Raw genomic sequence first — 12,897 nt, 5'->3', positions numbered from 1 at the left:
TGAGCCGAAGGCAGAGGCTTAACCCATTGAGCCACCCAGGTGCCCCCACTGCATCCATCTTTAACCACCTATTTATCTTATCCTTAACTCTTCCCATCTGACTAAAATACCCTCGAAATTAAGTCATTATTTAGTTACATCTTACTTCCTTCTTCCCTCCTTGCCCTGCTTCCTTTTGAGGTCCTATCACCACAATGACTGTCTACCCAATGGGTGTATGCATGTGGATATTTCATGTCAGTGCATGTCTTACATCACTTTACATAAATGCCTCCAAATCAGGGAGCTGTCTTCTTGATTTTATGTACTATCTGCTTGACCACAGTTAGTAGATGTTCAGCCAGTACGTTAAAAAGTTCATAAGGCTACATAGAAATGATTTCTCCTGTTTTTTTTACACAGATAATTAAGGACCAAAGAGAAAGGCAGCAAAAAAATTAGCTTTTTTCATGATAGAAGTATTCTTTGATGATATTTGTAAGAAAGATATTTGTGAGAAGTTAGATGGAATAAAATTATTTGCATATCAATGCACATTGTTCAAAGTATTAAAAATATAAAAAGATGTCTGTATAACTATAGTTGTATGTTATTTGCTGTAGACTCAAGGTATTTAAGTCTTGAACTCAAAGATACAGGGGTGTGAGGAGGAAATTTTGGTGGGAAGGAGAATCTAAAATTTAAACATATAAGGTTTATAATGTTCACATGTTCTCTCCTTATTGTCCAATGTATAGATTCTATTTAATATAACTTCACCAGGGTGGGTAGTTGTTAATATGCTTTACGTTTAGTTACTCTTGCTCAATTCATATTTTATCATGGTGGATAATCCCCACGGTATAGTAGAATTTTAATTTTTATGCTGCACATTTTTTTTAATACACTAAAAAGCAACTGTGAGGAATAAGTTGTTTTCTTGATCACATCTCTTGATCACATCTTTATTAATTAATAAATTAATTCCAAGGCATATGGCTTTGTATATTTACAGGGCAATTTACTTCTGACAACATGCGTGTGGCTAACATTCTGAATAACCAAGAAATTGCACAAACTCTGGCAGATGGATTGATGGAACTTTCAAAAGAAAATTCTGTGAGTGTTTCTTTGAAGAAAGCAAACTTTAAAAACCTAACACTCAAGTACATTTTTAGTTTGTGCTGATTTTTTTTTTTTAGCCAGTTTATCCCTTGGGAGGCACAATTTCCTCTGAGAAATTACATCAGGTTGTAAAAACAGCCACTGAGAGATTCTGGGCCCAAGATGTATTAGGTACACAAAACAGACAAATACAGGGGCACCTGGGTGGCTCAGTTGGTTATGCATCTGCTTTCAGCTCAGGTCATGATCCCAGGGTCCTGGGATGGAGCCCCATGTGGGCAGCCAGGAGCCTGCTTCTCCCCCTCCATCTTCCCCTCCCCCTGCTCATGTTCTCCCTATCTCGTTCAAATAAATAACTAAAATCTTTTTTTTAAAAAATAGTCAAACAGGAAAAATTTTCTAGGTTATTTGAAACGTATTTGCATTGTGCACTGTTTTCCGTCTTATGATTAATTTCAGTCACAAGTGACTTCCTTGGGTTGCCTGGGTGGCTCCATGGGTTAAGTCTCTGCCTTCAGCTCAGATCATGAACTCAGGGTCCTGGGATCAAGCCCCACATTGCGGGGGGAGGTCTCTGCTCAGCAGGGAGCCTGCTTCCCCCTCTCTCTCTGCCTGCTCTCTTCCTACTTGTGATCTCTCTCTCTCTGTCAAATAAATAAACAAAATCTTTAAAAATAAAAAAAAGAAGTGACTTCCTTAAACAACATGTTAGTGGCTTTATGTTTCACATAAACATTACTCAACAGTTTAAACAATTAATAGTATGATAGGAAAAACAAGTGAGCATGAAACCGATAGAAAATGATGAAGGGCAAAAAAGGCTAGCTGAGACAGGAAGGGAGAGAAAACACAAAAGAACAGAAATAAGCAAATCAATAATTTGATTGGGGACAGGCATTGGGGAAGCGTGAAGAAGCATTTTTTCAGAAACCAGTCTTGGCTATTCTCCCAGAAAAGTCAGTCCACGCATCAGGAAAGAGTGAGGGGAGACAGTTTCCAAGACCTCTGTCTGCCCTGAGACAACAGCAAGGCTCTAGGACCACAGACTATGCAGCTCTGTTCTGCGGAAGTGGAGAACAGGCTAGGAACAGGGATAATAGTAATGTACCTGATGCCACATAAGGGCTTCAGTTCCCCACGGAATGATCCGCAATCCTTCTCTTCCACTGTAGTTAATTCTACTATGTGGATGAATTTACCATCGCCTTTGTCCGTGTTCTTTATCTACCAGGGGTCTGCTCTGGTTTCAAGTCAGTTGTCTGGGGAAGCAGCAGGCATCTCTGGAGCTAGCTGTGCACAGTGTGGAGGCTGAGAAGCTGCAGGTGGCCATGATCTTTCTACCCCGAAGACCCAGCTCCTCACTGTTCCAGCTACCCATCGGCAGCCCGGGGAGTAAAATGACCAGGGATGTTCATAAGGATGACCCCGAGATCTTGAAAAATCTTGCACTATCTCCTGAAAGACCAAAGAATTTCTAAACATTGTTTGGTATAGGTCCAGTGTTCTTACTGCCAACCGAATTATTTTAAAATAATTTTGGGGCGCCTGGGTGACTCAGTGGGTTAAAGCCTCTGCCTTCGGCTCGGGTCATGATCCTAGGTTCCTGGGATCGAGCCCCGCATCCGCATCGGGCTCTCTGCTCAGCGGGGAGCCTGCTTCCCTTCCTCTCTCTCTGCCTGCCTCTCTGCCTACTTGTGATCTGTGTGTCAAATAAATAAATAAAATCTTAAAAAAAATAATTTTATATGACATCATTTCACAGGTGCTCAAACCTGTAGCCTGAGATGGAACCACGTGTGGGGGGTGTCCTAGACTGTTCTGCACTGTCATCCTGCTTCAAGGGCCCCTTCCATGCTTCTCTCCCCCATCCTGAGAAAGCAGGCTCCCCTCTGTCACCATTCCTATTCTGGCCTTGAGACTGATGTGGGCCACTCAGGCTACTTTGGTTCTGACCATCTTGAGACCTTCCCACAAGACCTTGGCATCCTAATTGGATTGTGACAATAAGAGAACTGAAATTACTACAAAGTCCCATTTACAGACCTTGACTGAATAATACTTTGTTTTCTAGACTTTCATTTAGGTAGAAAGAAGAAAACGCTACTAAAAATATGTTCTCTTTTCTGCTCTACCTGTATTGACCTGTTTTGCAGGTGAATGCTTTAACCAAAAATTCTTTTTTCTTTTGGTGTGTTTGGGGGGGGTGAATTTTTTAGGACAAACCTCTGGAGTTTTTGTCCAATTTTCTGCTGAAGAAGTGTGGTAAAGGGAGCGAGGATTTTGAAGAAAATGTTATTCCAACAAAATGTGATCCAAAGGCAGCGTTCAGTTTACTCCTGAAGGTAAAGTGACTGCTGCAATTTTATGCCATTATTTTGCTGCACAGTTGAACACCTGTGGTTAAGAAATTCGTAAACAAAAAAAGAAAGAAAGAAAAATCCGTAAACAATAATGATAATCCTACTTGGAAAGCCTTCAACTTGTCACTTCTCCTAAGAACTTCCCTTTCACGGATTATTATTTTTAAAAAGGGTGTTTTGTAGTTTCACACCGAGAGTGACATTTAAGCCACCTCCGAGCGGAAGCCGCCTCACCGACTGGGGTAGCACGGTGGGGTGGCGGGAGGCGCCCAGGCACCATTGGCATGGATCCGCTCACTCGGCGGAGCCCCGGCACAGATGAAAGAGAGTGTTTTCATTTGCAGCTTAGGACACTTTTTTGGTGAAATAAGGGCACGTTCTTCTTTTCTTAGTTGAGATTCCAATACTTAAAAGGGGGAAAAAAAGTGGCTTTGAAAACCAGTTCTTCAAGCAAACAAGAATAATTTTGTCAGTAGTACGTTCAGAACCCGGCCATCCCCCTTGGTTCCGTGAAATAATCAGGATTCGGAAAACAATCAGGATTCGGAAAACACGGAAAATTGCCTTATCATTCAGAGAGCTGGTTGCTATGAAAAATGCCATTTCAAAATCATGTGATGCTCATAGAAAAATCAGCTCTAGGATGATTGACGGCTGGGGATGCCACCCCCCAGCCCCATGGAAACTATTGGTAGGAATACACCTGGGAGTTCTATCAAGCAGACAAATAATTTGTTGCCCTATTAATCTGCTATTCCGGAAGGTTCTGCTCACACTTCTTTAGAAGACAGCACAGTGCAGGGAAGGGCAAACAAGGAGGGCTGCTGGGCGCAGCGTCCCCTCAGCCACCGCTGCAGACCTGCTCAACAACATGGCAGCCACAGGTGTGCGCCCGTTACCAGGGAAGGACCCTTGCTTTCACCGTCCTCCCCGCCAAGGTGACTTATATTTCCCAAGCACAAGCTTCCTTTCCAAGAAGAGTCCTAATACATGTAAGCCCTTTTTAAGCCAGAGCCCTGCTTGCTTCATGTGCCCTGCTCTAGGTGGGGAAATCTCTCATGGACCATGTGCCAGTCAGGATTCTCCAGAGAACCACAACAAATAGAATATACATATTTATATTTATTTATATTTATATTTATATTTAAATGTATGTATGTATATGTATATATGTATGCTATATATACACTAGTATATAATATCCTATACCATATATACTATACTATGTATAGTATATCATATAATATTATATAGTATATAGAATACTATATACATAGTTTACTATATACATAGTTTACTATGTACACACATATACGCTAATAGCATACATATATACATGTATATACATATATACATATACGCACACATATATACATATATACATATACACATATACGCTAATAGCATACATATATACGTGTATATATGTATACATACATATATATATGTATGTATACACACACACAAAACACACACACACACACAGATTTGTTATAAGAAATTGGCTCACATAATTATGGAAGCTAAGAAGTCATAAAATCTGCAGTGTGAGCCTATAAGCTGGAGATACACCCAGGAGAGCCAATAGTACAGTTCTAGTCCAAAAGCTGGCAGGCTCAAGACCCAGGAAGAGCTGATGTTCCAGTTCAAGTCCAAAGGCAGGAGAAAACCAGTATCTCAGTTTGAAGGCTATCAGGCAGGAGGAATTCTCTCTTACTTGAGGGAGGTCCAGGCTTTTCATTCTATGGTCATTCAACTAATTGCATCAGGCCCACCCACATTACAGAGCAGCAAGCTGCATCACTCAGTCTACCTATTTCAGTGACAATCTCATCAAAAACACCCTCACAGACACAACCAGAGTGATTTGACCAAATGTCTGGGCACCCCGTGGCCCAGTCAAGTTGACACAAAATTAATCATCACAGACAATTTCAGTTAGAAGTTAACTCTGTGCCCCCCGCCCCACCCCTCAGTCTTCTCACTTCCGTTCTCTAAGTACTGATAGGAATGCAAGGCATTGTGTTGTACCCTGGAAACAGACAACACAGTAAGATAGTCACTGTGTTGAGGTCGATAAAGCCTGCACAGAAGCAGATGATACACAGGATGATTGGTGCCTGTTACTGGGGTGCACAGGAGGGAATCTTAACGCCAAAGTGGGTATTTAATCAAGATTTTTCCTTTTGCTTCTCGAGACCTTTTACCTTATTATGGCAGCTGCTATCTTCCGAGATAGGTGGGGATTAGTCTCCCAAAAAGGTGGATGTTATCTCCATTCATCCTTCAGCCTGTGAAAGCCTTTGGAAAACAGCTCTCTGGGCTCTGGAACCACCGGTGTTCCCCTACTTCCCAAAGGGGGATGCCCAATGTGCAACTGCATCCCACAGGCTCCAAATTCTTCTGAAGCCCTCACAAAGTCTGCATCATTCCTGACTCCCTGGAAACCTTTCTGGAGTTCTTCCCCGCCCCCCCCTTTATTCTTAAGGGTGCAGCTGTCACCCCCAACCCCAGACACATAGACCCCAGGAATGTTCCTCTTTGAAGCCTGAACACTTGAAGGAAGCAAGGGGGACAAAAATGATCCGCACTTCCTCCTCTGAAGTGTTTCTTTTCCATTTTGTAAGACAATTGGCAAGAACCATGTCTGGAAACCAAAACCTCAAACAATGGTCACTGGGAGCATTTCCTCTCAAAGACACTCGCATTCTTTCCTCTGGCAGATAAGATTCACCTTGAATTGAGTCTTTCCAACCTACTATTGACCTAAATACCTAATCACTTGAATAAAATAGTATAGCAGGTTTAGGCTTGAAGTTGCCTTGCTGCAGGAAAGCAGGCCTGCTAGTGTGACATCGCCCACCTGTAATAAATCTGCAGAAGTGGAAGACTCTGCAATGCCTAGGATTTCTTAAAAAAAAAAAAAATCAAATTACAAAAAATATGTATTAGATTCTTATTTGGTTTTCTATCATTTAACACTTAAGAGATTGTGCACAAAGCCCATGAAACAAAATTGGGGACTTTTGGGATGAAAAAGCATAGGTGCCGAATTAGGATAAAATAGAGAAACTGAGTTTCTGCACACATTAGAGTTTATTTTTTAAACGGTAGATATTTACTCTGAAAGGCACACAAACTCACAGCCCTAGGAATGGGCAGTAACGGCTTCTACTGAGAGAACTGTTTTAAAGACCCTTCCATAGGGGTCCCATCAGAGAGCTTGCTTCCTAAACCCAGGACCAGAGACACACACATGGAGCTGTGTGTGAAGGAAGGAACAGACAGGGCCTTCCCTCCCTCCAGAAGGCCCAGACTCTACCCATGTAAGTACATACAGATAGGTGTGTATGTGCGCCTGTCTGTCTGTGTACCTACCCTCTGTCCAGTCAGATCCTATCCGTCCACTACTGCCCAGTCCGTACTCACTCCCGGCTTGGTCTAGCTGGGGTGTTTACCCTGATACTCTACAGCCACAGTGAGAGGCCACAGCCAGAATCATAGTGGTCCCTGAGCTCTACCTGCCATTTGCACAACTGCTTCCGGCCCCTAATTTAAGGGCTGAGTGTCTTCTGGGAGAAGCATCAGCAATAACCGGGATGTATCTGGAAAAGGCAGACAAGGTAGGAGAACTCCCACCATGTAATCAGAGGTCTCAGAGAGAGAGCCCAGGCAAAAGCCCACCAACCCAAAAGTAAGAGTTCCTTTATAAATGTGCCAAGTTTGCTGTTCCTGTTACTTCCTCTGAATTCATACCTGAAAACAAAGTAAGGGATGACATCTTAATCTAAAAATCGTCCAGGGGCGACCGGTGGCTTAGTCAAGTGAAACATCTGACCTTTGATTTCACTGCAGGTCTGATCTCAGGGTGGTGAGATCGAGCGTGGATCCGTGCTGGGCGGGAGCCTGTTCAAGATTCTCTCTCTGGCTCCCCCTGCACCCCCCTACCCCCACCCCTACCCCGCACCTTCTCTTGGGGGAAAAAATGCAAACTGGGGAGAAGCCTGCCTGCTGCACTGGGGGACCTTGGCTCTTACACAAAGGCTTCGGGCCGCCCTAAAGAATGGCTGCAGATACAAAATGAAAATTCCATTTTGTCTGAGGAGAGTAAGGCAAAACAAGAAAGTCTTGGCTATTAATTGATGTTTTTCTTCCAGTCTCACCCGTAGATCTCAAGGGGTTACCAAGAGTAGTTTTGTCTCTGACGGGGGGAGGGCAGCTGTGATAATCAGGATTGTCAACCTCGGGGCCATTGTTCCATTGTTGGGGTGGACCCTGCAGGCAGCAGGTGGGACTGTTTTGTTTTGTTTTGTTTTGTTTGAGAGATAGAGCCGAGAGGAGTTGGGACAAAGGGAATGTGAGAGTGAAAATCTTAAGCAGGCTCCTTGCCCAGTGCGGATCCTGACACAGGGCTCCATCTCACGACCCTGAGATCATGACCTGAGCCAAAACCAAGAGTCAGTGGCTTATCCCACTTAGCCACCCAGGCGCCCCAGGACTATTTTTTCTAATGTGCTAATTTATATGGAAGCCACAAGAACAGCTAACAAGCAAAGTGAAGAAAGAATAAGCTATATTTAAATGTGGAAACAGGTCTGGAGAGAGCATGAGAATTGTTTCTGACACATTTTCATTAGATAAAAAAAAAGGGGTGGATTTTACAAAGTGCTGTGAGCTTTCTTCTGGCAATTTCAAAAGATAAGCCATTTACCCTCAGGTGACAAGGGACAGAATGAGGCGGAAGCCGGGATTGGGTGGGATTCCTTGAGCGTCAGTCCCCTGCTTCCCAGGGGAAAAGGGGGCTGCCCTGAATTGTGTTTGTCAAAGTATAGTGTAGTTCTTAGGAAGCTGAAGGTTATTTTTTTTCTTAACATAAGATTTAATTTAAGAGAGTCATCACATGTGTCAAGCGCTTCATTCACTGTATTCAGGGTACAGTGTGGTTGAGTGCAGACGACTACTGGAGGCTCCTAAGGGCACAGCACCCACTGGACGCTCAGACAGCTCAAGGCCTGCCCCCAAATAATCAACTTTGCATTGAATCTTCAGGAAGGAAATGTTCTAGAAGACAAACCACAGGACACAAAATCAAGTCTCAGCAAAAGTGATCCAAATTTGGAGATGCTGATTAAACTGGTAAGCCCATCCTTACACAGTGAGAATTTTCCATTTGTTTTGCTCCTGACCAAAAAAAAAAAAAAAAAAAGGCTTCAGTCTTTATTATGGTTAATTCTTTTTTTCTTGAAATTTTCCTTAGGGAAATTTAAAAAACAACAACAAACCAATCCTAAATATAATTGAGGGGGGAATCCAAGGGTAGATTTTTCTTTTGAGTAAGTCCTGGTCTGAAAAGAAGTCGAACCAAGAGGGCCAAGTGTATCTTGGGAGCAAGAGCCATCTTGGTGCTACTTGGATCTTCTAATAGGACACGAAGACAGAATTTAAAGCAATGGGTCACAGTTTCTAACTACCCCACTGACAGGTGGTCTGACTTCAAAGGCTGGGTATAACCCATACAAATTTCAGGGCCCTGTCTTTCTGTTTGCAAAGGGTAGAGCAGGGAGGGGGCTGCAGGCAGGCAGAGGCTGGGGCCTGTCCTGTCCTCAGGTGCCGCACACACGTTTCACCCCTCTCCTGGTCCCAGGGTCAGAGAATTCATCATGGTATTTTCCTTCTCAGAATCCTTTAAGGTAGACGTTAACAACCCCATTTTGTAGTTGAGGAACTCAAGTTAGAACACTTAACGGACCTGCCTAAGGGCCGACAGCCAGGGGACAGAGACACGTGAATCCCTCAGGCCCCAAAGCTCAATCCTGGGATCCTTCCCCAGCCTCCCCCCCACACTGAGCAAATCCACCTGCTGCTCACGGCGCAGGTGTGGACCCCGCGGCATGGGCGCTCGCACACCTTCAAATCTACCCCCAGGAATCACCAAGGCCGAGGGGGTTCAGGTCGTGCCATAAATATGATAGTATCTCATCTCACTATTGTTTCGTAACACCTGACATTTGTTTTAAGACAACAACGAAAGGTTCCAAACGGAAACCTTTATTCAAAATGATTATAAATATTGGAGAACGCTAATATTTTTTAAAAAATTGTACGCGTAAAAATGTAACATGGGTTCCAAGTCAGCTGCCAGATGGGATACAATTTTTTTTTTAACTCCTTGGATAAAACTTAACCAAGAACAGTGTGTTTATAGTATTTCATAGAGTGAGTCACTGCCTGACTGTTCAGCCCGTCATCATTTCTCTACCACCTTTGACTTTTCAGGGTCTTTGAGGTTGTAACCTGGTAACCTTTGAGTTCCTCATGCCTTTCTACAGGAGAGAAAGCTCCAGATGGACTCAGCTGAAAAGCGATCGAGAGTTGCCGGGGAACTCTTACAGAGCGAGAGGAAATACGTGCAGATGCTGGAAATTGTGAGAGATGTCTACGCGTCGCCCCTGAAAGCAGCCTTGTCATCAAACAGAGCGATTCTCAGTGCTGCAAACATCCACATCATTTTCTCAGATATTTTGCAGATTTTAAGTCTCAATAGGTAAACCCTGAAGAGACACTTTTTCAAATATGCATGATGCCGTTGGAAGAACCCACACTTAGTTGTTTCAAAAGCTGTACCAAGGAGCCCCTTCTTGGAGCCCCTAATCGTCTCAGAAGAGAGGGCTCTTGCCACAGGGCAGCGACCGATAGTGAGGATGCCCCGGGGCGACCCCCCCTCATTTCCACACCACGGTTCCTGGAAGGGAGCTCAGGGCCTGGCTGTTCTCTATTCCATACACTGTTCACACCGAGGCAGGAGGACGGAGAACATTCTGGCACCATTCTTAGTCAGCAGTGTCCGGTTGAGCAAAGGGAAAGAAAACAAGGGGTTTCATGGGATACTGGGCTGAGAGAACCAAGGCCAGGGGTCAGCTGAAAGACAGTATATTGTTTCAAGAACGATCACACAGAAAAGTGATCATGGGTGCAGGCACAGATACACTGGGCCACTCTGTCAGTAACTCTCTGGGTAACTCAGATGCTGTCACCCTCCCTGGGCCCCAGCTGCTGCAGAAGGAAGAGGTCAGACTAGGCCTCTTCCCTGTTTCAAGGCCTGTGACGGCTGAATGACGGGTGACACCAGGTCCACAGCAGTGGGCCGATCAGGAGTTACAGCATTTGAAGTGAGTTGAGTCCTCTCCTCTGAGAACTGTAAGAAACGTTCCCTGTCTGCCTGGCTGGCCACGTGGGAGTGGGACAAGTCAAGGGTCAGCCCTGTGGAGGCCAGCCTGGGGCTCCGACTCAGGGAATTAAGAGGAAGAGGCAAGACTCTACCAGAGTCAACCTCCTCCCTCACACCCCCGCCCCCGCCCCTCCTCCCTTCCGGGCACATCTGCCCTGCTCTGTGTCAGGCAGACAGATTGGACAAAAGCCTGGCCAGGCCGCACAAATGACAACAATTTATTTTTATTTTTTAAGTTTCTAGGTTATCCCAGGCCAGTAATTCACAGGCATGCTTTTCTCATATGGCAGGCAGTTTCTAGACAATCTGAGAGACAGACTGCAGGAATGGGGCCCAGCCCACTGCGTGGGAGAAATATTCCTCAAGTTTGGAAGCCAGCTGAACACATATACCAATTTCTTCAACAATTACCCGGTTGTTCTGAGAACTATAGAGAAGGTAATGATTGAGTTACCATCCAGGCATGAATGCGACTTTCTGAGCTTGAAAGGAAGTTCTGCGTGCAATCCAAAGGACTAGGATTAACAGAAAGTCTTCTTCCCCACTCTTAGCGTCCAGGTGACCGTGAGCTCTTTGAGGACGGGGCCCCTGACTTACTTAATTTTGTATCACTAAGGGTTAACACAGTGTTCGATATGGTGGGACCCAGGAACTTGTTGTTGGACTGAACTAATCATACAAACTGTCAGGCTTTCATCTACCTGCCCCAATACTCTGTGGTTCAGTTACAGAGAAATGTTTCACAATGGGTCGAAGCAGGAGCGAGAGCCTTGATTCTACTCTGCCAACACAGTGCTCTGCGGCTTTGATGAGTTCAAGGCTCTTATGGAGAAAGGGAATTAATAATCCATATGCTTCTTGGAATAAGGACACTCCGTTTGTGAAATCTCACTATGAAATAAGGATTTCTTTGTCTCCCATTGCTTGGAGAGTTCACGATAAACAATTCTTCCCTTCATGACTTAAGCCGTATGTAGTCTGGGCAGGAATCTTCAGCTCCCCCCTGTGCCAGTCACCGCTTTTGCTGGGCTCTCTTCTGAAGGCAGTGAGCTCTCTCTCTTTCTTCCCTCTTCAATGTGCATCAAAAGTGGAGCAGAAGAGTGTCCCTTGCACTTCCGCTAGCATCCACTATATTCACTTGGACTGTGTCCACCTGTCCGGACTGAGGCCCTCAGGGGCAGGCTTGGATGCCTGGAGGCCTCTGGATAAGTCCTGACCTCAGACGTCTCCCTTTGTAGTATCACTCTTACCCCACAAAGGGAGTTTAAATGCTGCTGGACAATGATTATGTGAAAGTTGAGTGAATAAGGCCATTGCAGAGAACCAACCTTTAGGACAAGAATGGAAGCAAAGTGTCACATAATATTATAAATTGATACTAAAATTGTTATAGTTAGGGATAATAGTGATATCTATTTCACTAGCATGGGGTGTGCAGATAGTCAGTAAACGTGAGCCGTTAATACTACACCCCGTGACTATTTGATGCATTCCTGGCATCTCTGAGGCACTTATGTACTAAGACAAATGAGGTCACTTCCTGAGTGCTCTAACGGTGATGAAAGGATACACTTTAAAACAGATATTTAGCAGAGTGGAGCCCCTTTATGATGTTACTATGGAAAACTTAGTTAACCGCAGTATTACAGTGAATACTATTAATAGTTTCTTACTGTGGAGATAGCATTTACTGCCTGACGGGCAGTATCCTTATGGATAGGATTGTTCCCCTGACCCACAAGAGTTAGGTAGGGTAATCCATGCGAAAGCTCAGGCTTGGAGAGGTTAAATAACTTGACAGGGCCTCATAGAATTAGATAGAATTCAATTAGAATTGTAATGTTAATCCAGGCCTAGCTGGTTGCAAAGTCCATTTTGTCTATACTGATTAAGTTTGTGGAATAGGGTTAATTTACGATATAATTAATACACTGTGCTTAGTATATTAGTAAGCCCCGATAGGACTAGTTGTACTTTGGTTCGAGGTAGTTGTTGCCCTTTTGCTTTGAGTGCTTCATAGATCATTCTTGTCTGGTGGAACAGAAGGCTTGTCAACTGTAATACAGAGCAAAATTTTGACATAATGCTCACCTTTAGTCCAGAGAAATGACACCAGCATTCCGAGCTTTCCTGAAGAGACATGATAAGACCTTTGTTACCAAAATGCTGAGGTAAGTTCTGAGGGAGTGCGCAGCGGGGGCTCCC

The 12,897-nt window shown here is 44.2% G+C and overlaps 1 protein-coding gene across 1 annotated transcript in view; it reads left to right on the top strand.

The window, feature by feature from the left end:
* ECT2L (epithelial cell transforming 2 like) overlaps positions 1 to 12,897 on the top strand; it is a gene marked incomplete at its 5' end in the record, with an annotated part of 64,934 nt that overhangs the window by 39,098 nt on the left and 12,939 nt on the right. The window contains 6 exons of the mRNA XM_080805507.1: positions 995 to 1,098; positions 3,321 to 3,446; positions 8,514 to 8,600; positions 9,794 to 10,008; positions 10,983 to 11,130; positions 12,790 to 12,863. Coding sequence (XP_080661633.1) covers positions 995 to 1,098; positions 3,321 to 3,446; positions 8,514 to 8,600; positions 9,794 to 10,008; positions 10,983 to 11,130; positions 12,790 to 12,863 — 754 coding nt within the window. The remainder of the gene's footprint in view (positions 1 to 994; positions 1,099 to 3,320; positions 3,447 to 8,513; positions 8,601 to 9,793; positions 10,009 to 10,982; positions 11,131 to 12,789; positions 12,864 to 12,897) is intronic.

This window comes from Martes martes (genome assembly GCF_963455335.1).
Source record: "Martes martes genome assembly, chromosome: 6".
Classification (NCBI taxonomy): Eukaryota; Metazoa; Chordata; class Mammalia; order Carnivora; family Mustelidae; genus Martes; species Martes martes.
The sequence above is the reverse complement of the archived record's forward strand: the minus strand, read 5'-3'. Positions and strand labels throughout refer to the sequence as shown.